Source organism: Amblyraja radiata, chromosome 21, assembly GCF_010909765.2.
Source record: "Amblyraja radiata isolate CabotCenter1 chromosome 21, sAmbRad1.1.pri, whole genome shotgun sequence".
Taxonomy (NCBI): domain Eukaryota; kingdom Metazoa; phylum Chordata; class Chondrichthyes; order Rajiformes; family Rajidae; genus Amblyraja; species Amblyraja radiata.
In genome coordinates, this window is record NC_045976.1 from 42022011 (window position 1) to 42049626 (window position 27616).

A 27616-nucleotide genomic window follows, 5' to 3' on the forward strand; every position below is an offset into this window, starting at 1 on the left:
GAGGGACGGACCGGGGGAAGGGGTTGAGGGACGGACCGGGGGAAGGGGTTGAGGGACGGACCGGGGGAAGGGGTTGAGGGCCGGCCCCGGGGGACGGGGTGGAGGGACGGACCGGGGGAAGGGGTTGAGGGACGGACCGGGGGAAGGGGTTGAGGGACGGACCGGGGGAAGGGGTTGAGGGACGGACCGGGGGAAGGGGTTGAGGGACGGACCGGAGGAAGGGGTTGAGGGACGGACCGGAGGAAGGGGTTGAGGGACGGACCGGGGGAAGGGGTTGAGGGACGGACCGGGGGAAGGGGTTGAGGGACGGACCGGGGGAAGGGGTTGAGGGACGGACCGGGGGAAGGGGTTGAGGGACGGACCGGGGGAAGGGGTTGAGGGACGGACCGGGGGAAGGGGTTGAGGGACGGACCGGGGGAAGGGGTTGAGGGGACGGACCGGGGGAAGGGGTTGAGGGGCGGCGATGAAGAAGGAGCAGGTGCTGCGCTGCCAGTTGTCCGTCTGGTTCCCGCTCTTCCGGCAATGCACCATCCGCAGGTAGAGGGGAGGGAGGAGGGAGGGGAGGCTGGAAGGGGAAGAAAGGAGAGAGAGAGAGAGAGGGAAGGAAGGAAAAGGAAGGAAGGGTGGGTGAGAGAGAGGGGAGAATAGTGAGGGGTGGACTGGGGGGGCGGGGTTGAGCGATTAAGGAGGAGGAGGAGGTATAAGGCGGGGGAGAGTGGAGAGAGGAGGGATAGGGGTGGGGAGAGGGAGGGATAGGGGTGGAGAGAAGGAGGGATAGGGGTGGAGAGAAGGAGGGATAGGGGTGGAGAGAAGGAGGGATAGGGGTGGAGAGAAGGAGGGATAGGGGTGGAGAGAAGGAGGGATAGGGGTGGAGAGAAGGAGGGATAGGGCTGGGGAGAGGAGGGAGGGATAGGGGTGGGGAGAAGGAGGGATAGGGGTGGGGAGAGGAGGGATAGGGGTGGAGAGAGGAGGGATAGGGCTGGGGAGAGGAGGGAGGGATAGGGGTGGGGAGAGGGAGGGATAGGGGTGGGGAGAGGGAGGGATAGGGGTGGGGAGAGGAGGGATAGGGGTGGGGAGAGGAGGGATAGGGGTAGGGAGAGGGAGGGATAGGGGTGGGGAGAAGGAGGGATAGGGGTGGGGAGAGGGAGGGATAGGGGTGGGGAGAGGGAGGGATAGGGGTGGGGAGAGGGAGGGATAGGGGTGGGGAGAAGGAGGGATTGAGGGCGACAGGATGGAGGGGGAGAGAGAGAGATAGAGATGGAGGGAGGGGGGGGGGTGTGATGATGAACTAGTTGCCCGCGTGGTTCCCGCTCCAGGTAGGTAGAGGAGGAGGAGGAGGAGGAGAGGGAGAGGAGGGATAGAGAGGAGTGAGGAATTAGGGAGAGAGGAGGATACCGGGGATAAAGGAGGCATAGAAGGTGGAGCAGTAAGAGAGGAGGCATAGACAATAGACAATTGGTGCAGGAGTAGGCCATTCGGCCCTTCGATGTGATCTTGGCTGATAGTCCCCAATCAGTACCCCGTTCCTGCCTTCTCTCCATGTCCCCTGATTCCACTAGCCCCTAGAGCTCAATCTAGCTCTCTTTTAAATTCATCCAGTGAATCGGCCTCCACTGCCCTCTGTGGCAGAGAATTCCACAGATTCACAACTCTCTGGGTGAAAAAGGTTTTACTCATCTCAGTTTTAAATGGCCTCCCCTTTATTCTTAGTTTGTGGCCTCTTGTTCTGGACTCGCCCAACAACATTGGGAACATTTTTCCTGCATCTAGCTTGTCCAGTCCTTTTATAATTTTATACTTTTCTATACGATCTCCTCTCATCCTTCTAAATTCCAGTGAATACAATCCCAGTCTTTACAATTTTTCCTCATATGACAGTCCCGCCATCCCGGGGATTAACCTGGTGAACCTACGCTGCACTCCCTCAATAACAAGAATGTCCTTCCTCAAATTTGGAGACCACAACTGCACACTATGCTCCAGGTGTAGTCTCACCAGGGCCGTGTACAACTGCCTCTTTACTCCTGTACTCAAATCCTCTCTCTATGAAGGCCAACATGCCATTAGCTTTCTTCACTGCCTGCCGTACCTGCATATTTACTTTCAGTGACTGGTGTAAAAGGACACCCAGGTCTCATAGAGAGGAGAGAAGAAGATAGTACATTATTGCCTCTCATCACAGTGCGCTGTGGAGGGTGTTTGCGTTGATTTTTATGTAGTTGTGTGTCTTGTTGCTTGTTTTGGTACAACTATGGTAAATCAAATTCTTTGTATGTTTTTACATACTTGGTTAATAAATTTATTACAATTAGAAGTAAGGGGAGGTTTAGAAGTAACAATACCATAGATCTTAATTTATCCCAGGAGTTGAATTAATTTGCCAACAGCCATTAAACTCAAAATACATGGTGAGGCTTTGGGGATGTGCAAAGATTGTGGGGTGGGGTGGGGGGGGGGGGGGGGAGTCGGTCTCAGTCTACCCCACAACAGAAGGGGGAGGAGTTGTACAGTTTGATAGCCACAGGGAAGAAGGATCTCCTGTGGCATTCTGTGCTGCATCTTGGTGGGACCAGTCTGTTGCTGAAGGTGCTCCTCAGGTTGACCAGTGTGTCATGGAGGGGGTGACCTCTAGAGTTATAGATGGAAGGAATGGGGGTGGTGGAATAGAGAGGGAGGGGAAGGAGAGAGAAGGGGTGAGTGATGTGGGAAAGGTAGAGGGTGGGAGATGGGGCAGGGATAGAGGGAGAGTAGAGGGAAGGGAGAGGGAGGGATGGATAGAGGGTGTCGGGTTCTGGGAGCCCAATACAATCAATACAATACAATCAGTTTTATTCGTCACATAAAGTGCAAGTGAAATGAATTTGCCAGCAGCGGTACTATGAGAAAGAACACACAATAAAATTTTACACACAATGGAAGTATATGAGAGACGTTGATAGAGCAGGCCATCAGAATCTTTTGTCAGTGAGTGGAAATGTCAAAGACAGTTATACAGTGAGAGGGGCAAGTCTTCTACGGAGGGTGGTGGGTGCCTGGAACGCGCTGCCAGGGGTGGTGGTGGAGGCAGATACGATAGTGGAGTTTAGGTTTGTAGATAGGCTCATGGATATGTGTAGGAAGGAACTGCAGATGCTGGTTTAAACCGAAGATAGACACAAAAAGCTGGAGTAACTCAGCGGGACAGGCAGCACCTCTGGAGAGAAGGAATGGGTGATGCTTCGGGTCGAGACCCTTCTTCAGAAGTCTCGACCCAAAACATCACCTATTCCTTCTCTCCAGAGGTGCTGCCTGTCCCGCTGAGTTATTCCAGCTATTTGTGTCCATCTTAAGCAATAGACAATAGGTGCAGGAGTAGGCCATTTGGCCCTTCGAACCAGCACCGCCACTCAATGTGATCATGGCTGATCATCCCCAATCAGTACCCCGTTCCTGCCTTCTCCCAATATCCCCTGACTCCGCTATTTTTAAGAGCCCTATCTAGCTCCCTCTTGAAAGCATCCAGAGAACCTGCCTAAACCACCCTCTGTGGCAGAGAACTCCACAGACTCACCACTCTCTGTGAGAAACAGTGTTTCCTCGTCTCCGTTCTAAATGGCTTTTTTACTCCTTATTCTTAAACTGTGGCCCCTGGTTCTGGACTCCCCCAACATCGGGAACATGGATATGCTGGGAATAGATGGATATGGATCACATGCAGGCAGATAAGAGTTGGTCTTGGCCTCATGTTCGGCACGGACATTGTGGGCCGAAGGGCCTGTTCCTGTGCTGTACTGTTCTATGTTTCACTCCAAGATTCTTCCAGATGCATCGTTTACATCTTGTGTCTTGTCTTCACAGCATTGTCCTGCCACTCCCGCAAGATGTCACCGATTATTTACTGGATGATGGGACTCTGGTAGTTTCTGGGAGGTAAGAATCAAATATTTAAGAAGGAACTGCAGATGCTGGAAAATGGAAGGTGGACAAAAATGCTGGAGAAACTCAGCAGGCGAGGCAGCATCTATGGAGCGAAGGAAATAGGCAACGTTTCGGGCCGAAATGAAATGGCACGTTTCGGGCCGAACCCTCTCTTTTGGATCTACTTTAAATCTGGCAACGTTTGGGCCGAAATCCTTCTGGAAATAGGCAATTTTGGGGAACCCTGGAAAGGGAAGTTTCGGGCCGAAATCCTTCTGGAAATAGGCAACGTTTTGGCCCGAAACGTTGCCTATTTCCTTCGCTCCATAGATGCTGCTGCACCCGCTGAGTTTCTCCAGCATTTTTGTCTACCTTCGATTTTCCAGCCTCTGCAGTTCCTTCCTAAACACGTATAATAGAGAGTCAGGAATGTTCTATTGTCATATGTCCCAGATAGAAAAATTAAATTCTTACTCAGTCTTTCCGCTGACTGGTTATCGCACGGCTAAAGCTTTTCACTGTACCTCGGTACACGCAACAATAAACGGAACGACGGAAGCTGCGAAAATGGCCTGGAAATGTTATCGATGCAGAGATCTGTTTTTAATCGTTACAGAAATGAAGCCCCAAGTTGTTCTCAAACAAATGAAGACAGTGACGAGGAGCAGGATGTGCAGGTCTGTATTGTTGCCTTCATCGAACTTCATCCTGTTATTGATAGAAACATAGAAAATAGGTTCAGGAGGAGACCATTTGGCCCTTCGAGCCAGCACCGCCATTCATTGTGATCATGGCTGATCGTCCCCAATCAATAACCCGTGCCTGCCTTCTCCCCATATCCCTCGACTCCACTAGCCCCTAGAGCTCTATCTAACTCTCTCTTAAATCCATCCAGTGACTTGGCCTCCACTGCCCTCTGTGGCAGGGAATTCCATAAATTCACAACTCTCTGGGTGAAAAAGTTTTTTCTCACCTCAGTCTTAAATGACCTCCCCTTTATTCCAAGACTATGGCCCCTAGTTCTGGACTCGCCCAACATTGGGACCATTTTTCCTGCATCTGGCTTGTCCAGTCCTTTTATAATTTTATATGTGGATGCTGCATGTTCAGGGTTAGGGTCGGCAGCATAATCAAGGACTGGTCTCAGCGCCCGGTCACTCCCTCTTCTCCCCCCCCTCTCCCATCGGGCAAGAGGCACAGAAGTGTGTAAACGCACACCTCCAGATTCAGGGACAGTTTCTTTCCTGCTGTTATCAGGCGATCCTCGGACTATCCTTGATCGGACTTTACTGGCTTTACCTTGCACTAAATGGTATTCTCTTATCATGTATCTATACACTGTAAATTTCACAGAGAGTTGTGAGTCTGTGGAATTCTCTGCCCCACAGGGCGGTGAGGCTGGTTCTCTGGATGCTTTCAAGAGAGAGCTAAATAGGGCTCTTAAAGATAGCAGAATCAAGGGATATGGAAAGAAGGCAGGAACGGGGTACTGATTGTGGATGATCAGCCATGCTCACATTGAATGGCGGTGCTGGCTCGAAGGGCCGAATGGCCTCCTCCTGCACCTATTGTCTATTGACCCATTTCATTGGGCTGGAACCCTCTCCAAGACAGATGTAAAGCTCACCGTTTGACCTTTGTTTACAAAATGTTAAATGGGCAGCTCAACATACCTAGCCAAAACCCAAACCTATTAGGAGCAGACGAGGGCATTCGATCCAATTTGTGATTCCAGCTACCAAGACACAGATGTGTACAGCAATTCGTTCTTCCCACGCACAATTAAAGCATGGAATAGTCTTCACCCTAACATAGTTACCCAACCAGACACAACTAAATTTAAGGTAGCTCTATCTTCCCAAGAACCCTTTCTTGCTTTAGTCCACCCTCCACCATCTCCAGTTTAAACTCCATTTGGAATATTTTTGGAGGACCAGGAAACCAAGAAGAACTGAACCATCCTACCATAACCAGAGAGCGGTCCTGACCTCCCATCCAGCTTATTGAAGACCTTCAAACTATCTGCCCTAAACGTTATTCCCTTTATCCTGTATCTGTACACTGTGGACGGCTCGATTGTAATCATGTATTGTCTTTCCGCTGACTGGTAAGCACGCAACAAAAGCTTTTCACTGTACCTCGGTACACGTGCCAATAAACTGATCTTAAATATTCTGCAACACAGTTTTATTTTATGCGTCTTTACTAACTTTGTGTTTCTTTCACGTAGTGGTCAGATGATGAGAATGTGACGACACTTACGGTAAGTAGCTGTTGACAGTATTAGTATTTTGGATGAATATCATTTAATGTTTGTAGACAGGAACTGCAGATGCTGGTTTACACCAAAGATAAACACTTGAGTGCTGGAGTAACTCAGCGTGTCAGGCAGAAGCTCTGGAGAACATGGATAGGTGACGTTTCAGACTGAAGAAGGGTCTTGACCCGAAATGGCACCCATTCCGTCTCTCCAGAGATGCTTCCTGTCCCGCTGAGTTACACCAGATTTGTGGCTCTATCAACTGTCCGATTCACCTCTACCCCATTGCGGACATTGGACTTTGTCTGTGGAACTGATGCGCTACAATGCTGAGAACTATATTCTGCACTCTGTATCTTCCCCTTTGCTCCACCTATTGTACTTTAAGCTGATCGTATTTACATATAGTATCATCTGATTTTGTAAGTGATAGGAGCAGAAGTGGGCCATTCGGCCCATCGTCTACTCCGCCATTCAATCTAACTTTCTCTCTTAACCCCATTCTCCCGTCTTCCCCCCCCCCCCCCCCCCCCATAACCCCTGACACCCGTACTAATCAAGCATCAGTTCAAGAAGGAACTGCAGATGCTGGAAAATCGAAGATAGACAAAAAATGCTGGAGAAACTCAGAGGGTGCGGCAGCATCTATGGAGCGAAGGAAATAGGCAACGTTTCGGGCCGAACCCCTTCTGGAAATAGGCAACGTTTCGGGCCGAAACCCTTCTGGAAATAGGCAACGTTTCGGGCCGAAATCCTTCTGGAAATAGGCAACGTTTCGGGCCGAAATCCTTCTGGAAATAGGCAACGTTTCGGGCCGAAATCCTTCTGGAAATAGGCAACGTTTCGGGCCGAAATCCTTCTGGAAATAGGCAACGTTTTGGGCCGAACCTCTTCTGGAAATAGGCAACGTTTCGGGCCGAAACCCTTCTGGAAATAGGCAACGTTTTGGGCCGAAATCCTTCTGGAAATAGGCAACGTTTTGGGCCGAAACCCTTCCGGGTTTCGCCCCGAAACGTTGCCTATTTCCTTCGCTCCCTAGATGCTGCTGCACCCGCTGAGTTTCTCCAGCACCTTTGTCTACCTAATCAAACATCCATCTACCTCTACCTTAAAAATATCCATTGACTTGTCCTCTACCGCCACCTGTGGCATTGGATGGGATAGCAGGCCAAAACGAACCTTTCCACTGTACCTCAGTACACGTGACTGCCTGACCCGCTGAGTACCTCCAGCACTTTGTTTTTTTAATAAACCAGCATCTGCAGTTCCTTGTGTCTTAATCGTAATAGTTTTTTTGTGTTGCTCTAATGATGGCTCATGCATGTGGGCTCAGCAGACCCTCTCTCAGTACAAAGCTGCTGATCGGGGGGTGGTATGGTGATACTCTACTGGACTGTGTAAGAAAATAATTTCAATGCGCATTTGCACTTTGCTCCTGTGACGATAACGCACCTTTGCATTAAATATGAATATCTTATTAATAGACCATAGTTGCAGGAGTAGGCCATTCGGCCCCTCGAGCCAGCACCGCCATTCAGTGTGATCACGGCTGATCTTCCATAATCACTTTAAACTGATCGTATTTACATATAGTATCATCTGATTTTGTAAGTGATAGGAGCAGAAGTGGGCCATTCGGCCCATCGTCTACTCCGCCATTCAATCATGGCTGATCTAACTTTCTCTCAACCCCATTCTCCTGCCTTCTCCCCATAAGGGTTTTGGCCAGAAACGTTGCCTATTTCCTTCGCTCCATCGATGCTGCCTCACCCGCTGAGTTTCTCCAGCATTTTGGTCTATCATCCATAATCAGTAACCCGTTCCTGCCTTCTCCCCATATCCCCTGACTCCGCTATCTTTAATACGGAGTTTTAATTTAATTTATCAAGATGTAGCATTAAAGGAACTTCGAGCGCATTGAATATTATTAATTTTAGAACTGAAGGTTTTATTATAGAGGAGATGTTTAAGAAGGAAGTGCAGATGCTGGAACAATTGAAGGTAGATAAAAATGCTGGAGAAACTCAGCGGGTGAGGCAGCATCTTTGGAGCGAAGGAATAGGTGACGTTTCGTGTCGGAGTTTCTCCAGCATTTTTGACTTTTACAGAGGAGATGGTGGGTTTAGCTTAGTTTTTAGTTTAGAGACAGCACGGAAACAGGCCCTCCGTTCCTCCGATTCCACGCCGACCAGCGATCCCCGCACATTAACACTACCCTACACGCACTCTAGGGACAATCTACATTGTATACCAAGCCAATGAACCTACAAACCTGCACGTCTTTGGAGTGTGGGGAGGAAACTGGAGCACCCGGAGTAAAACCCACGCTGGTCACGTGGAGAACGTGAAAAATCTGCAGTCAGGATGGAACCCTGGTCTCTGGTGCTGGAAGCGCTGTACGGCAGCAACTCTGCCGTTGCACCAGCGTGCTGGCCTGGTTTGGGTTTTGAGTGAGCATCATTTTGTTGTGGTGTTTCGCTAACACTTGCATTTAACCGTTATATTTTCCTTCAGGCTCCAGAGTTCCCAGATTTTGCAGCACAGGTGCAGGAAGCTATAAACTCTCTTGGAGGCATCGTTTTTCCAAAGCTTAACTGGAGTGCACCGAGGGTAAGAGACGTGGCAAACCTGCCTCACTTTTACAGGCCTGTCTTCTGTAGTCTAATCTCTCCCAAGATCTTTAATGGCATTGGTGAGGCCAATTCTGGAGTATGGTGTACAATTTTGGTCGCCTAATTATAGGAAGGATGTCAACAAAACAGAGTGAGTACAGAGGAGATTTACTAGAATGACGCCTGGGTTTCAGCAACTAAGTTACAGAGAAAGGTTGAACAAGTTAGGGCTTTATTCTTTGGAGCGCAGAAGGTTAAGGGGGGACTTGATAGAGGTCTTTAAAATGATGAGAGGGATAGACAGAGTTGACGTGGATAAGCTTTTCCCATTGAGAGTAGGGAAGATTCAAACAAGAGGACATGATTTGAGAATTAAGGGACAGAAGTTTAGGGGTAACATGAGGGGGAACTTCTTTACTCAGAGAGTGGTAGCTGTGTGGAATGAGCTTCCAGTGGAAGTGGTGGAGGCAGGTTCGATTTTATAATTTAAAAATAAATTGGATAGTTATATGGACGAGAAAGGAATGGAGGGTTATGGTCCGAGTGCAGGTAGATGGGACTAGGGGAGAATACGTGTTCGGCACGGACTAGAAGGGCCGAGATGGCCTGTTTCCGTGCTGTAATTGTTATATGGTTATATGACTGAGATACCATTATATACCTGTCTTGCATCTATGGTTTGGATGTTAAAAGTAACTTGTCTTTGTATTAGCCAGGATTCATTGAAATAGTCAACGTCCTCGTAAATCTTGTTTAATCATAGAAACATAGCATATAGGTGCAGGAGGAGGCCATTCGGCCCTTCGAGCCAGCACCGCCATTCATTGTGATCATGGCTGATCGTCCCCAATCAATAACCCGTGCCTGCCTTCTCCCCATATCCCTTGACTTCCACCAGCCGTTAGAGCTCTATCTAACTCTCTCTTATATCACTCCAGTGACTTGGCCTCCACTGCCCTCTGTGGCAGGGAATTCCACAAATTCATAACTCTCTGGGTGAAAAGGTTTTTTTTCCTCACCTCAGTCTTAAATGGCCTCCCCTTTATTCTAAGGCTGTGGCCTCTGGTTCTGGACTCGCCCAACATTGGGAACATTTTTCCTGCATCTATATAGCTTGTCCAGTCCTTTTATAATTTTATATGTTTCTATAAGATATCCCCTCATCCTTCTAAACTCCTGTGAATACAAGCCTAGTCTTTTCAATTGTAAAACAATTTGAATTTGACATTACACTGAGACCCGAAACATCGCCCATTCCTTCTCACCATAGATGCTGCCTCACCCGCTGAGTTGCTCCAGCATTTGTGTCTGCCAGAGGGGGTAGTTGAGGCAGGGACTATGACAATGTTTAAGAAATATTTAGACAGGTACATGGATCGGGCAGGTTTAGAGGGATATGGGCCTAAAGCAGGCAGTTGGGACGAGTGTAGGTCGGACGTCGGTCGGGGAATGTTGGTCAGTGTGGGGGGGTTGGGCCGAAGGACCTGTTTCCGTGCCGTATGATGCTATGACTCTGATTGTAATGACTGATTGCAGATCCACATCTGGGACCAGCGCGCAGAGTCGCCCAGCTTAGGCATCATCTTTCTCCAGAGTTGTTTAATTTAAAATTCAGCCACAGTCTAAGAATAAGGGGTAAGCCATTTAGAACAGAGACGAGGAAACACTTTTTCACACAGAGAGTAGTGAGTCTGTGGAATTCTCTGCCTCAGAGGCCGGTGGAGGCCGGTTCTCTGGATACTTTCAAGAGAGAGCTAGATAGGGCTCTTAAAGATAGTGGAGTCAGGGGATATGGGGAGAAGGCAGGAACGGGGTACTGATTGGGGACGATCAGCCATGATCACATTGAATGGCAGTGCTGGCTGGAAGGGCCGAATAGCCTACTCCTGCACCTATTGTCTATTGTCTAAAAGGGCAGGTGGTGTGGGTGAGGTGGTGACTAATGCCAGTAACGCGGTGATTGACCAAGTGGCAGTGCCCACGTAATCCTTGCCTTTCCCTCCCATTGTAGGACGCGGCGTGGATCGCCATGAACGGCTCTCTCAAGTGCAATAACCTGAGTGACATCTTCCTGCTCCTGAAGAGCTCTGACTTCATCACGCACGACTTGACTCAGCCGTAAGTCCTGGAATCGTTGGTTGCTTCGTTATCGAGTGGTAGTCAAGGTCGCAGAGCCTCCGGCCCAACTTGCCCACGCCGACCAGGGTGCCTGCCCCATCCCACCTGCTCACACTTGACCCATGTTTAGTTTAGAGATACAGCGCGGAAACAGGCCCTTCGGCCCACCGGGTCAGTGCTGACCAGCGATCCCCGCACATTAACACTATCCTACACACACTGGGGACAATTTTTACATTTATACCAAGCCAATTAACCTACAAACCTGTACGCCTTTGGAGTGTGGGAGGTAACCGAAGATCTCGGAGAAAACCCACGCAGGTCACGGGGAGAACGTACAAACTCCGTACAGACAGCGCCCGTAGTCGGGTTCAAACCCGGGTCTCCGGCGCCGTGAGGCAGGAACACTACCACTGCGCCACCGTGACCGTCCTTCGAAACCTTTCCTATCCATGTACCTGTCCAAATATTTTTTAAAGGTCATTGGTGTATCTCCAGCTACTACTTTTAGTATAGAGAAACAGTGCGGAAGTCCCTTCGTGCCACCGAGTCCGCACCTACCAGCGATCCCCGCACAGCAACACTATCACGCGCACGCGCACGCACACACGCACACACACACACACACACACGCACGCACGCACGCACGCACACACACACACACACCGGACAATTTACAATTTTACCAAAGCCAATTAACCTTCATACCTGTACGTCTGTGGAGTGTGGGAGGAAACCGGAGCCCCAGGATAAAACCCACGCAGGTCACGGGAAGAACGTGCAAACTCTGCACAAACAGCACCCGTAGTCGGGATGGAACCCGGGTCTCTGGCGCCGTGAGGCAGCAGCTCTACCGCTACGCCACCCCATTCATTATGGCAGTGCTTCTTAAACTGGTGAATGGTTCACCCAAGGGTGAATGAAATTATTTTGTGGTGAATGAGTTAAGTTATGTTTTATGCTCATCTGACAACATAAATTATTATATATAAAATGATACACAAGGGAGAATAGGACGAAAATTACCAAAAAAAACCATCAGAAAATCTAGTCGAGGGTGAATGGAATTTTGTGATAAAGACTCATGGGTGAAAGACAATAGACAATAGGTGCAGGAGTAGGCCATTCGGCCCTTCGAGCCAACACCGCCATTCAATGTGATCATGGCTGATCATCCCCAATCAGTACCCCGTTCCTGCCTTCTCCCCATATCCCCTGACTCCGCTATCATTAAGAGCCCTATCTAGCTCTCTCTTGAAAGTATCCAGAGAACCCTCTGTGTAGTTTAAAAAAAAGTTGTTCCTCAGGTTCTTGCCCCTTTCACCTTCAACCTTTGTCCTCTAGTTTTTGATTCCCCTATCCTGGGTGAAAGACTGAATTTGCCCTCGCTATTGCCCTCCTGATCGTATACGCCTCCAGAAGATTTCCGCTCATCCAACAGCGCTCAAAATCTTAGCCAGTCCGACCTCTCCCTGTAGCGCAGGCCTTCGAGTCCTGGCAACGTCCTCCAGAATCTTCTGCGTACCCGTTCCAGCTTAATGACATTATTCCTATAATCCCTTTTCCCGGGTTCATCCCGAACAGCTCTGTAACTCTAGGTGTCAACTGCTCTACGTCGGTGAGACCAAGCGCAGGCTCGGCGATCGCTTCGCCCAACACCTCAGCTGAGGTCACATTAACCAACCTGATCTCCCGGTGGCTCAGCACTTCAACTCCCCCTCCCACTCTGAATCCGACCTTTCTGTCCTGGGCCTCCTCCATGGCCAAAGTGAGGCCCACTGCAAATTGGAGGAGCAGCACCTCATATTTCGCTGGGTAGTTTACACCCCAGCGGTATGAACATTGACTTCTCCAATTTCAGGTAGTCCCTGCTTTCTCCCTCCTTCCCCTCCCCTTCCCAGCTCTCCCACAGCCCACTGTCTCCGCCTCTTCCTTTCTTCTTCCCGCCCCCATCACCCCCACATCGGTCTGATTAAGGGTATCGACCCGAAACGTCGCCTATTTCCTTCGCTCCCTAGATGCTGCCGCACCCGCTGAGTTTCTCCAGCATTTTTAGTACAAGGTAATCATAGTTAAAGTAAGAAATGTTGCTGTTGGAATAAAGATGTAAGAGTGTGGAGCGATGGTGATATGAGTTTGTAGATCTGCTTCTGTGGCCAGCACGCACGTAGTCGCCTGGACTGGGCGCCATCTTAGGAAGCAAGTTGCCCCTCCTCTTTGACCCTTCTTCACAGGATGTTGTTTAGTTTTTATATCCTGTCACTGTGATTGTTCTCATCAATTAAATGGTCACCACACCGGCTCAATGTCTGAATTCTCCCTCAGATTTCTCCACTGCACTGACGATTCGCCAGATCCCAAAATAGACACTCAGGTGAGTCCAATTGTCGCTTCTGATCTCTTCAAGGTGCCAGCTTTATGGATCCCTAAATTGTCCCGAGAGTAGTGCTAGTGTACGGGGGGTGGTCGCTGGTCGGTGCCAACTCGGGGAGCCAAAGGGCACGTTTCCACGCTGTATCTCCCATGTTTAATCAATAATGTTTTATTATTAATGTTTTATGTGTCATTCCTAACTGTCACTGTATGTCATGTTGTCACTTGCGGGCGCAGCACCAAGGCAAATTCCTTGTATGTGAATACTTGGCCAAAACACTTATTCAATTCAATTCAAAGGATCTGATGGATTTATGGATCTCAAATTACAGATTTCAAGTGCATCTTGTGTTGAAACGTAACACGGTTGTGATTTCACCCCTGCCATCAGGAAGAAGGTACAGAAACTAGCGTCCAGGTTCAGGAGCAGCTTCTTCCTGACAGCCATCAGGCTATTAAACACTACAAACTCCAACTAACCTCCAAACTGAACTGCCTGGACTTTGGCCTTCTTATGTTTTTGCACAATGTTGCTTTTTTTTAAAGTTATCGTACTTTTTTTGTTTATTTAGTCTTTAGAGATACAGCGTGGAAACAGGGCTCTTCGACCCACCGAGTCTCTGTGAGGTTATCCACTCTGGTGACAAGAACAAGAAGGCAGATTATTATCTGGATGGTCGCAGATTAGGAAAAGGGGAGGTGCCAGAGACCTGGGTGTCCTTGTACATCAGTCACTGAAAGTAAGCATGCAGGTACAGCAGGCAGTGAAGAAAGCAAATTGCACGTTGGCCTTCATTAGCGAGAGGATTTGAGTTTAGGAGCAAGGAGGACCTACTGCAGTTGTTCAGGGCTCTGGTGAGACCACACCTGGAGTATTGTGTGCAGTTTTGTTCTCCTAGTTTGAGGAAGGACATTCTTGCTATTGAGGGAGTGCAGCGTAGATTCACCAGGTTAATTCCTGGAATTTAGAAGGATGAGAGGGAATCTTATAGAAACATATACAATTCTTAAGGGATTGGACAGGCTTGATGCAGGAAAAATGTTCCCAATATTGGGCGAGTCCAGAACCAGGGGTCACAGTTTAAGAATAAGGGGTAAGCCATTTAGGACTGAGATGAGGAAAAACTTTTTCACCCAGAGAGTTGTGAATCTGTGGAATTCCCTGTCACAGAAGGCAGTGGAGATTGATTCACAGGATGTTTTCAAGAGAGAGTTAGATTTAGCTCTTAGGGTTAAGGAAATCAAGGGAAATGGGGAGAAAGCAGGAACGAGGTACTGATTGTGGATGATCAGCCATGATCATATTGAATGGCGGTGCTGGCTCGAAGGGCCAAATGGCCTACTCCTGCACCTATTGTCTACGTTTCTGTGCTTGTTTAAGTAGACTGGCGCTGACATGGCTTGCAATAACCTTTATCACACTGACACTAAAATCAACGTTTCTGTTTAGCTGGTTCTCCGGAAATGGTGTGAACTGATCCCTGGAGGAGAGTTCAGATGCTTTGTCAAAGAGAATAAATTAATAGGTACGACTCTGAAAAAAAATGTTTTGCATGTTTAAAGCGAAAATATGTGTTTGGTCAGGAACTGACTTTGAATCTTCTGGTCTTTGTTTCTTGCAGGAGTCACACAGAGAGATCACACGCAATATTATGACCACGTCTGCCGTCAAGAAGCCACCATCCTTGGTTCCATAGTAGACTTCTTTAAAGATAAAGTACAATACAAGTTTCCCGATGAGGATTGCAAGTACCTTTTATCTGGCTTACCACTTATTCGTAAACTGTGGCCCCTGGTTCTGGACTCCCCCAACATCAGGAACTTGTTTCCTGCCTCTAGCGTGTCCAAACCCTTAATAATCTTATATGTTTCAATAAAATATCCTCTCATCCTTCTAAACTCCAGAGTGTACAAGCCCAGCCGCTCCATTCTCTCAGCATATGATAGCCCCGCCATCCCGGGAATTAACCTGGTGAACCTACGCTGCACTCCCTCAATAGCAAGAATGTCCTTCCTCAAATTAGGGGACCAAAACTGCACACAATACTCTAGATGTGGTCTCACTAGGGCCCTGTGCAACTGCAGAAGGACCTCTTTGCTCCTATACTCCTCTTGTTATAAAGGCCAACATGCCATTTGCTTCCTTCACTGCCTGCTGTACCTGCATGCGGTTACAATACCATGTTACTAAAGTCTAAAGTTGAAAAGGTTTTGCAACTTCCCAGCTTTGTGACTTTGTCGGTTGCAGATGTAAATGGTAGTTTGTTATTCAATACTTCCATTATGACAATAGACAATAGGTGCAGGAGTAGGCCATTCAATGTGATCATGGCTGATCATCCCCAATCAGTACCCCGTTCCTCCCTTCTCCCCATATCCCCTGACTCCGCCATTTTTAAGAGCCCTATCTAGCTCTCTCTTGTAAAGCATCCAGAGAACCGGCCTCCACCGCCCTCTGAGGCAGAGAATTCCACAGACTCACAACTCTCTGTGTGAAAAAGTGTTTCCTCGTCTCCGTTCTAAATGGCTTACTCGTTATTCTTAAACTGTGGCCCCTGGTTCTGGACTCCCCCCAACATCGGGAACGTGTTTCCTGCCTCTAGTGTGTCCAAGCCCTTAACAACCTTATATGTTTCAATGAGATCCCCACTCATCCTTAGATTTAGATATGCGACAATTGTGTTCTTGATGTATTTAGGGTCAGTGTATTTCAGAAAACTTATCCCCCTTTCTGTTTGCTTGCAGTTGTGTTTGATATATACAGAGACAGTCAGGTACGTGATCCTTATCTGCCTGAAACATTGCAGTGCACGTCCATTACTGAGGCTGATGTGTGTATGAAGGAACTGCAGATGCTGGTTTAAACCAAAGAGAGACACAAAATTCTGGAGCCCTCCGTTCAGTGTGTATTAACCAACCTGATCTCCCGGTGGCTCAGCACCTCAATTCCACCTCCCATTCCGAATCCGAACCTTTCTGTCCTGGGCCTCCTCCATGGCCAGAGTGAGTCCCAGCACAAATTGGAGGAACAGCACCTCATATTTTGCTTGGGCAGTTTACACCCCAGTGGTATGAACACAGTCCTTGCTTTCTCCCTCCTTCCCCTCCCCTTCCCAGCTGTCCCAGTAGTCCAACTGTCTCCGCCTCTTCCTTCCTTCCCCCCCAACCGCCCGACATCAGTCTGAAGAAGGATCTCAACCCAAAACGTCGCCATTTCTTCTCTCCACAGATGCTGCCTCACCCGCTGAGTTTCTCCAGCATTTTTTGTCTACCTTCGATTTTTTCAGCATCTGCAGTTCTTTCTTAAACAAAATGCTGGAGCCTGTTCTGCTCACTCCAGCAATTTGTGTCTAACTGAGGATTGACGATCAAGATTTAATTCAGTTTGGGGACACAGCACGGAAACAGGCCCTTCGGCCCATCGAGTCCACGCCGACCATCGATTACCCGTTCACACACTAGTTCCATGTTATCCCACTTTCCCATCCACTCCCTACACACTAGGGGGCAATTTACAGAGGGGCCGATTAACCTACAAACCCGCACGTCTTTGGGATGTGGGAGGAAACCGGAGCACCCGGAGGAAACGCACGCGGTCACAGGGAGAACGTGCAAACTCCACACAGATAGCATCCGAGGTCAGGATTGAATCTGGGTCTCTGGTGCCATTGAGGCAGCAGCTCTACCTGCTGCGCCACCCGATGATTTATCCGCCATTTTGGACTAAAATTAAACGGCAGCCTTTGCGTTTGACGTACTGAGCAATCTTTTTCTCAGTTAGTTTTGTTTTGAAAGAGACGGTGCGATAACAGGCCCTTCAGCCCACTGAGTCCACACCAGCCAGAGATCACCCCGTACACTAACACTATCCTGCACACTGGGAACAATTTACAATATTTACCGAAGCCAAATTAACCTGCAAGCCTGCACGTCTTTGGAGTGCGGGAGGAAATTGATTGGTATTGATTGGGGATGATTAGCCACGATCGCATTGAATGGCGGTGCTGGCTCGAAGGGCCCAATAGACAATAGGTGCAGGAGTAGGCCATTTGGCCCTTCGAGCCAGCACCGCCATTCAATGTGATCATGGCTGATCATCCCCAATCAGTACCCCGTTCCTGCCTTCTCCCCATATCCCCTGACTCTGCTATTTTTAAGAGCCCTATTTAACTCTCTCTTGAAAGCATCCAGAGAACCTGCCTCCACCGCCCTCTAGCGAGGCAGAGAATTCCACAGACTCGCCACTCTCTGTGAGAAAAATGGCCTAATCCTGCACCTATTGCCTATTGAAACTGGAGCACCTGGAGAAAACCCACGCAGTCACGGTGGGGGGAGAACGTGCAAACTCTGTACAGACAGCACAGTACGGTAGTCAGGATCGAACCCGGGGTCTCTGGCACTGTGAGGCAGCAACTCCACCACTGCAGAAGTGTCGCTTTAAACTTTTGTTATAATGGTTTAATTTCATTGCAATCATTAATGCGTCCCTCTTGATTTGTTTGACAGGGCCGGGTGTGGATCATCGACTTTAACCCGTTTGGGAAAGTCACCAACTCGTTGCTGTTCACCTGGGAGGAGCTGATGTCTGGACAGAACCTCAGTGAGGGAGCTGAAGCCGACCTGGTCAATGCAACTCCTGTTTACTCCCGTTATGAACCCTTGGTCTACGGTACAGGTCCACCACCGATTTTCCGGCACCCTTGGTCCCCGGAGCCTTTCCGGACTACCCGTTTTTGCTGGACTGACAGAGGTCATGGTGCGGAAATAGGCCCTTCGGCCCAACTTGCCCGCACCGGCCAACATAGTCCCAGCTACGCTAGTCCCACCTCCCTGCGCTTGGTCCATATCCCTCCAAACTTGTCCTATCCATGTTTAAGAAAGAACTGCAGATGCTGGAAAAATCGAAGGCAGACCAAAAATGCTGGAGAAACTCAGCGGGGGAGGCAGAGAAGCGGAGGAATAGGTGACGTTTCGGATCGAGACACGGAAAGCATCTATGGAGCGAAGGAATAGGCGACGTTTCGGGTCGAGACCCGGAAGGGTCTCGACCCGAAACGTCGCCTATTCCTTCGCTCCATAGATGCTGCCTCACCCGCTGAGTTTCTCCAGCGTTTCTGCTGGAGAAACTCACCAAAAATGCTGCCTCACCCGCTGAGTTTCTCAAGCATTTTTGTCCTATCCATGTACCAGTCTAGCTGTTTCTTAAACGTTGGGATAGTCCCAGCCTCAACGACATCTTCTGACAGCTTGTTCCATCCCCTACAAAACAGTTACCCGTCAGATTCCCATTAAATCTTTTCCCCTTCACCTTGAACCTATGTCCTCTGGGTCACGGCCTCCGAGAGGAGTCCAACGGTGCCGGAAAGGTTCCGCCAAGCCGGCTGTGGCAAACGGATCTGACGGCTCTGGCCTGGCCGCAGTTCCAGAGCCCCGGCAGCAGGGGGCAGATTCCACCCGCCGATCGGCCGCGGAAGTCCCGATGAGGTCGAGATCGGCCTAGGGGTCACATTTTCCCCAGAGGGGAATTTCCTGGCACACTCTCCGGATTAAAGGAATTTCCGGAAAATCGCTGTCGGACCTGTACATGTGGGTGAGATTGTCCATTAGACGTAAGGAACTGCAGATGTTGGAATCGTGAACAAAGATTTAGTTTAAGTTTATTTATATATTGTCATGTGTACAGTGTGTAGGAATGAACTGTGCAGGTGCTGGTTTATACTCAAGATAGACACAAAGTGCATAGGAGGGTTTCGGCCCGAAACGTCGCCTATTTCCTTCGCTCCATAGATGCTGCTGCACCCGCTGAGTTTCTCCAGCATTTTTGTCTACCCACAAAGTGTGCAGGAAAGAACGTAGAAACATAGACAATAGGTGCACGAGTAGGCCATTCGGCCCTTCGAGCCTGCACCGCCATTCAATATGATCATGGCTGATCATCCAACTCGGTACCCTGTACCTGCCTTCTCTCCATACCCCCTGATCCCTTTATCCACAAGGGCCACATCTAACTCCCTCTTAAATATAGCCAATGAACTGTGGCCTCAACTACCTTCTGCGGCAGAGAATTCCACAGATTCATCACTCTCTGTGTAAAAAATGATTTTCTCATCTCGGTCCTAAAAGACTTCCCCCTTATCCTTAAACTGTGACCCCTTGTTCTGGACTTCCCCAACATCGGGAATAATCTTCCTGCATCTAGCCTGTCCAACCCCTTAAGAATTTTGTAAGTTTCTGTAAGATCCCTCCTCAATCTTCTAAATTCTAGCGAGTACAAGCCGAGTCTATCCAGTCTTTCTTCGTATGCAGATGCTGGTTTAAATGGAAGGTAGACGCAAAATGCTGGAGTAACTCAGCTGGGCCGGCAGCATCTCTGGAGAGAAGGAATTCTGAAGGAGGGTTTCGGCCCGAAACGTTGCCTCCTTCGCTCCATAGATGCTGCCTCACCCGCTGAGTTTTTCCAGCATTTTTGTCTACCTTCGATTTTCCTGCATCTGCAGTTCTTTCTTGAACATTTCTTCTTGCGTACGGCGTGACAGCCTAAAGCTGTAGGACAACTTGTTCTATTTGATCTTGTTTGATTGTGCACGCCAGGTTGATTGCATTCGTCGAAACAGGGCGGACCACGTGAAGGTTGCAACCTTCCCACCCCTTCAGAAGACCTGACTTCCACTTGGACGTTGTTATACCTAACCAATTATCTATCCTCTGGTTTCCCCTCCAGAAATCTATTTCAGACACCAAATGACTAAATTTAATCCACCGGCTGATGTCAGTTCCAATTTCTCCACACTGATACGGTTTTTTAATCTATTTGACTGAAAGTTGTGCTTGTCATTTTGAAGAGCACAGAATTGATTTAAAAACTCAAATTAAATTAAATTATAATGTAGGAAATGGAACAGAGGTGGATGCTATTAGGTAGAGTTGCTGCCTTACATCGAATGCAGCGCCAGAGACCCGGGTTCCATCCCAACTACGGGTGCTGTCTGTACGGAGTTTGCACGTTCTCCCCGTGACCTACGTGGGTTTTCTCCGAGATCTTCGGATTCCTCCCACACTCCAAAGACGTGCAGGTCTGTAGGTTAATTGGCTTGGTAAATGTAAAAATTGTCCCTAGTGGGTAATGGGATGGTGTTAATGTGCGGGGATCGCTGGTCGGCGCGGACCCGGTGGGCCAAAAGGGCCTGTTTCTGCGCTGTATCTCTAAACCAAACTAAACTAAACCACAGCTCCATGCAAACTCTATGAATTGTGTAAGAAGGAACTGCAGATGCTGGTTTAAACCGAAGATAAGAACAAAATGCTGGAGTAACTCAGCGGGACAGGCAGCATCTCTGGAGAGAAGGAATGGGTGACGTTTCTCATTTCGAGACCCTTCTTCAGCTTCTCAACTCTGGATTGTTGCCTTGGCATTATGTCATGTTGTTTTTAAAAGGTAGACAAAAATGTTGGAGAAATTCAGCGGGTGAGGCAGCATCTATGTAGTGAAGGAGTAGGTGACGTTTCGGGTCGAGACCCTTCTTCAGACTGAAGAATGGTTCAGCACCTTTTGAACTGCAGATTTTCCAGCGTCTGCAGTTCCTTCTTAAACATGATAAGGGAATAACGTTCAGTGCAAGGTAAAGCCAGTAAAGCCCGATCAAGGATAGTCCGAGGGTCACCAAAGAGGTAGATAGTAGTTCAGGACTGCAAGGTTAATTCCCGGGATGGCGGGACTCATATGCTGAGAGAATGGAGCAGCTGGGCTTGTACACTCTGGAGTTTAGAAGAATGAGAGGGGATCTTATTGAAACATATAAGATTATTAAGGGTTTGGACACGCTAGAGGCAGGAAACATGTTCCCGATGTTGGGGGAGTCCAGAACCAGAGGCCACAGTTTAAGAATAAGGGGTAAGCCATTTAGAACGGAGATGAGGAAACACTTTTTCACACAGAGAGTTGTGAGTCTGTGGAATTCTCTGCCTTATGTTCTCTGGATACTTTTAAGAGAGAGCTAGATAGGGCTCTTAAAGATAGCGGAGTCGGGGGATATCGGGAGAAGTCAGGAACGGGGTACTGATTGTGGATGATCAGCCATGATCACATTGAATGGCGGTGCTGGCTCGAAGGGCTGAATGGCCTACTCCTGCACCTATTGTCTGTTGTCTGCTCTCTAGTTGTGGTTGGATGATTCAGTTGCCTGATAACATCACTGCCCGGTGGCTGAAGAAACGATAGTGGCGTTGAAGTGACTTGTAGACAGGCACATGGATATACATGGATATGGATCGCGTGCAGGCAGATAAGAGTTGGAATAAACGGGAAATGTTGGACTCGGGGATGGCATGTGAGGTATGGGGGAGGGGAAAGGGTGACTTCCAGCTTTCCCCTCACCTTCTCCATCATCTGTCTGTAGAAGGGTCACAGTTCAAAACGTCATCCGTCCCATCCCTCCACAGATGCTGCCCGACCTGCAGAGTTCCTCCAGCACTTCATAAATTGGTATCGTGCTCAGCACGGACATTGTGGGCCGAAGGGCCTCTTCCTATGATTGTGGTAACCTTCATAAAGGAGGTACCTTTAGAAAGGAGACGAGGAGGAATTTCTTTAGTCAGAGGGTGGTGAATCTGTGGAATTCATTGTCACAGACTGTGGAGACAATAGGTGCAGGAGTAGGCCATTCAGCCCTTCGAGCCAGCACCGCCATTCAATGTGATCATGGCTGATCATCCAAGTGAATGGATATTTTTAAGGCGTTGGTTTACAGATTCTTGATTAGTGAGGGTGTCGAGGAGAAGGCAGGAGAATGGGGTTGAGAGGGAAAGATAGATCAGCCATGATTGAATGGCGGAGTAGACTTGATGGGCCGAATGGCCTAATTCTGCTCCCGGAACTTGTGAACTTCAGTTTTGTGGGCTTTTATTCTTTCAACTTTAGGGAATGTTCTGTGACGATATTTATGCTGTTGGCATTCAGCGTTTGATGATCTGTGCAGGAAGGAACTGCAGACGTTAGTTTAAACCGAAGGGTCACACAAAATGCTGGAGCAACTCAGCGGGACAGGCAGCAAGCATCTCTGGAGTGAAGGAATGGGTGACGTTTCGGGTGGAGACCCTTCTTCAGACGGGGAGTCGGGGGGAGAGGGAAACGAGAGATATAGACGGTGATGTAGAGAGATATGGAACTAATGAATGAAAGATGTGTAAAATATAACAATGATGAAGGAGACAGGCCATTGTTAGCTGTGAGCTAGGTGAAAACGAGTTACAGACAACGAGACTCAACAAGATGACTTTGAAGCTGGTACGAGATGGGTGGGGGAGGGGGACGGAGAGAGGGTAGCAGGCGTTACTTGAAGTTAGTGCAGTCAATGTTCACACCGCTGGGGTGTAAGCTGCCCAAGTGAAATATGAGGTGCTGCTCCTCCAGTTTGTGCTGGGCCTCACTCTGACAGTGGAGGAGGCCCAGGACAGAAAGGTCAGTGTGGTGTTCTTCCAGACTTCATTCACCCTGTGTTTGTGTTGCCACTGTAGGATGGGCCGGTGTTCCGCTACATCACCAGTGAGATGACAGTGCAGCCCAGCCCTTATTTAAGTTACCGTTTGCCAAAGGACTTTGTCGACTTGTCGAGAGGCGAAGATGCTCACAAACTCATCGATTTTCTCAAGCTGGTAAGGCAAATCTTCAAGGAAAAAGGAATTGCAGATGCTGGTTTACACCAAAGACAACCGCAAAGTGCTGGAGTAATTCATTCCTGATTGGCACGGGTGTCTAGGGGTTGTGGGGAGAAGGCAGGCGAATGGGGTTTGGAGGGAGAGATAGATTAGCCATGATTGAATGGTGGAGTAGACTTGATGGGCCGAATGGCCTGATTCTACTCCTATTCCATATGACCTTATAACACAGCGGGTCAGGCAGCATCTCCGGAGAAAAAGGATGGGTGATGTTTTAGATCGGCTATCATACTTTATTAGCCAAGTATGTTTTGCAACATATAAGGTCATAAGTTAAAAGAGAAGAATTAGGCCATTCGGCCCATCAAGTCTACTCCGCCATTCAATCAAGTCTGATCTCTCTTTCCCTCTCAGCCCCAAACTGCTCACAATGCTCCAAATGTGCCTTATAAATCTTCAGCATTTCCCAATCCCAGCATCTGGAGTTCCTCGCCTCTCCGTAATTCAGGGGAAAGGGTAAGAACCGGAAGAAAACCGGTGATTCTCTTAACACTCAGTTTTGCTTTCTTTCCTTTCCTTTCCCTCCTCCCCTCTGTCACCAGACGAGAAATCAAGAACCGGAGAGCTCTGATGAGGAGGACTAGCGGAAAAACTTCCTGGGAAAATTGTCAAACAAATGGAAAGGTGTGAATTAACATTAGTCTGTAAGTCCTGAGGCGTGAGTGTCGCTCGATGCTGACCGTGGCAAACCTTTATACCGATTAAGTTTAAAAGAAGTTGACTCGTTTTAAACGGATTAAGAGGCTGATGCAGCACAATTGTAAAGATTATAAAACAAATTGAATCGCAAGTGTGATATTTTTCGAAGATAACTATATGTTATTGAAGACGTCTGTATATCTATGAATATGGTAAATTCCTGCACAATTAAAATTGTATAAATCGGAAGTGCATTCAGCTGTACTTTCATTCATTGTAATAAAATGGCGAACTTCCACAAACCCAAGCAGACCACCTGTGACCCTTGCCTGGGTTTCAACACCTAAGTTCCAGAGAAAGGTTGAACAAGATAGGTCTTTATTCTTTGGAGTGCAGAAGGTTAAGGGGGGACTTGATAGAGGTCTTTAAAATGACGAGAGGGATAGACAGAGTTGACGTGGATAAGCTTTTCCCATTGAGAGTAGGGAAGAATCAAACATGAGGGCATGATTTGAGAATTAAGGGACAGAAGTTTAGGGGCAACATGAGGGGAAACCTCTTTACTCAGAGAGTGGTAGCTGTGTGGAATGAGCTTCCAGTGGAAGTGGTGGAGGCAGGTTCGATTTTATCATTTAAAAATAAATTGGATAGGTATTTGGACGGGAAAGGAATGGAGGGTTATGGTCTGTGTGCAGGTAGATGGGACTAGGTGAGAGTAAGTGTTCGGCACGGACTAGAAGGGCCAAGATGGCCTGTTTCCGTGCTGTAATTGTTATATGGTTATAACAGCACTTTTGTCAGGAAACTTCTTGAGACTTACTTTTCCTGTTTACTACATTTCAAAATGCGTCTCACTGTGTAATGTGATTGAAGGTAGACAAAAATGCTGGAGAAACTCAGCGAGTGAGACAGCATCTATGGAGCGAAGGAATAGGCGACGTTTCGGGTCGAGACCCTTCTTCAGACTGATGTGGGGGGGGCGGGGGGAGTGGCGGGAAGAAGAAAGGAAGAGGCTGTGGGAGAGCTGGGAAGGGGAGGGGAAAGAGGGAGAAAGCAGGGACTACCTGAAATTGGAGAAGTCAATGTTTATGCTGCTGGGGTGCAGACTACCCAAGCGAAATATGAGGTGCTGCTCCTCCAATTTGCGGTGGGCCTCACTCTGGCAATGGAGGAGGCCCAGGACAGAAAGGTCGGATTCGGAATGGGAGGGGGAGTTGAAGTGCTGAGCCACCGGGAGATCAGGTTGGTTAATGCGAACTGAGTGTGATATAATTTAGCAGTTTTCTGTACACTGTGGACGGCTCGATTGTAATCATGTATTGTCTTTCCACTGACTGGTTAGCACGCAACAAAAGCTTTTCACTGTACCTCGGTACACGTGACAATAAACTGAACTGACTATTTTTACCTGACATGGGTGTGAATATGTTGGGGGGGGGAAAATGGACCTATACACAGTGGCGCAGTGTAGAATTGCTGCCTCACAGCGCCAGAGACCCGGGTTCAATCCTGACTACGGGTGAGGCAGCATCTACGGAGCTTGTACGTTGTCCCCGTGACCTGCGTGGGTTTTCTCCGGGTGTTCCGGTTTCCTCCCACACTCCAGAGACGTGCAGGTTTGTAGGTTAATTGGCTTCGGTAAAAATTGTAAAGTGTCACTAGTGCATGTGTGTAGGTCAGTGCTAGTGGGGAGAGCAGGGATGGCTGGTCGGCACCGACTCGGTAGGCCACGGGGCCTGTTTCTGCACTGTACCTCTAAACTAAACTGAGGCTTATGGCTTACAACCACCACCCGCCCCCCTCCCCCCACCTTTCCCCTCTTCTCTTCCCTGTGCCCCACCCAGTTGCTCACCATTTCTCCCCGTCCCTTTCCACATAAATGCCTCCCTCTGGCTTGACATTTCTCTTCACCTAATCTGACAACATTTTATCTCCTCTTCACCTCCAGCCTTTGTCACTTACTCCACCCATCTGCCAATCGCCCCCCCCAACTATATCCACCTATCACTTGCCAGGGTTTTTCCCACCCCATCTATTCTCCCACCTTTCTCTCGCCCCCCCACCCTATAAGAATCAGTCTGAAGAAGAGTCCCAGTTGGAAACGTCACCTATCCATGTTCTCCACAGATGCTGCCTGACCCGCTAAGTTATGGTGCAGCGGCATCTATGGAGCGAAGGAAATAGGCAACGTTTCGGGCCAAAACCCTTCTGGAAATAGGCAACGTTTCGGGCTGAAACCCGGAAGGGTTTCGACCCGAAACGTTGCCTATTTCCTTAGCTCCATAGATGCTGCTGCACCCGCTGAGTTACTCCAGCACTCTGTGAAACGTCACCTATCCATGTTCTCCACAGATGCTGCCTGACCCGCTGAGTTACTCCAGCACTCTGTGAAACGTCACCTATCCATGTTCTCCACAGATGCTGCCTGACCCGCTGAGTTACTCCAGCACTCTGTGAAACGTCACCTATCCATGTTCTCCACAGATGCTGCCTGACCCGCTGAGTTATGGTGCAGCAGCATCTATGGAGCGAAGGAAATAGGCAACGTTTCGGGCCGAAACCCTTCTGGAAATAGGCAACGTTTCGGGCCGAAACCCGGAAGGGTTTCGACCCGAAACGTTGCCTATTTCCTTAGCTCCATAGATGCTGCTGCACCCGCTGAGTTACTCCAGCACTCTGTGAAACGTCACCTATCCATGTTCTCCACAGATGCTGCCTGGCCCGCTGAGTTACTCCAGCACTCTGTGAAACGTCACCTATCCATGTTCTCCGCAGATGCTGCCTGACCCGCTGAGTTACTCCAGCACTCTGTGCTTGTAAACCAGCATCTGCAGTTCCCTGTGTCTCAACCTTTCATTAATATTTGTGTATTTTGCAGTAGGATAACAAATCTTTTGTTGAAGCTATATTGGGAGGTGAGGAATTTAAATTATTTTATTACTGAGGTTTATCATAAGATGCAACTTACCTGCCGGTGTTCTATGCAATGTTTTCATATTAATAATCTAACACATACATCTGTTCTGCACTTTCAAAATTGGCTGCATGCCTATATTAAAAAGGATTAGTGTTATCAGTTCATAGACACAAAATGCTGGAGTAACTCAGCGGGTGAGGCAGCATCTGTGGAGTGAAGCTATAGGTGACGTTTCGGGCCGAAACCCTTCCGGGTCTCGACATGAATTTGACAGGTTGAGAGGGATAGAAACATAGAAAATAGGTGCAGGAGTAGGCCATTCGGCCCTTCGAGCCTGCACCGCCATTCAATATGATCATGGCCGATCATCCAACTCAGTATCCTGTACCTGCCTTCTCTCCATACTTCCTGATCCCCTTAGCCACAAGGGCCACATCTAACTCCCTCTTAAATATAGCCAATGAACTGTGGCCTCAACTACCTTCTGTGGCAGAGAATTCCAGAGATTCACCACTCTCTGTGCGAAAAATGTTTTTCTCATCTCGGTCCTAAAGGATTTCCCCCTTATCCTTAAACTGTGACCCCTTGTTCTGGACTTCCCCAACATCGGGAACAATCTTCCTGCATCTAGCCTTAAGAATTTTGTAAGTTTCTGTAAGATCCCCTCCTCAATCTTCTAAATTCTAGCGAGTATAAACCAAGTCTATCCAGTCTTTCTTCATATTAAAGTCCTGACATCCCAGGAATCGGTCTGATATGGGCCAAACGCGGCAGGTGGGACTAGTGTTGATGGGGTAGGTTGGTCGGGTGGACAAGTTGGGCCGAAGGGCTTGTTTCCACACAGCGACTGATTCCCAAAAGGCTTTTTGCTGTGTACAGGATGAAGCCTCCTGCAGGGGGAGCCCCAAGCACAATGTCACTTCTCATTGAAGACAGACTCAAAATGCTGGAGTAACTCAGCGGGACAGGCAGCGTCTCCGGAGAGAAGGAATGGGTGACGTTTCGGGACGAGACCCTTCTCTCATTGTTTGTGTCAGATAATAATAACTTTATTTATAATAACTTTATTTATAGAGCACTTTAAAA

At 48.5% G+C, this 27616-nt stretch overlaps 1 protein-coding gene across 1 annotated transcript; it reads left to right on the forward strand.

Annotated features, from left to right (window-relative positions):
* Positions 1-373: 373 nt before the first annotated feature.
* Positions 374-23911, forward strand: cdc123 (cell division cycle 123). The gene is made up of 13 exons (XM_033040186.1): positions 374-537; positions 3838-3909; positions 4514-4574; positions 6128-6160; positions 8672-8767; positions 10781-10887; positions 13213-13261; positions 14711-14786; positions 14883-15005; positions 16006-16034; positions 17767-17883; positions 22774-22911; positions 23517-23911. The coding sequence occupies exons 1-13, from the start codon at positions 464-466 to the stop codon at positions 23556-23558; spliced, it is 1017 nt and encodes a 338-aa protein (XP_032896077.1). The 5' UTR covers positions 374-463; the 3' UTR covers positions 23559-23911.
* Positions 23912-27616: the final 3705 nt, after the last annotated feature.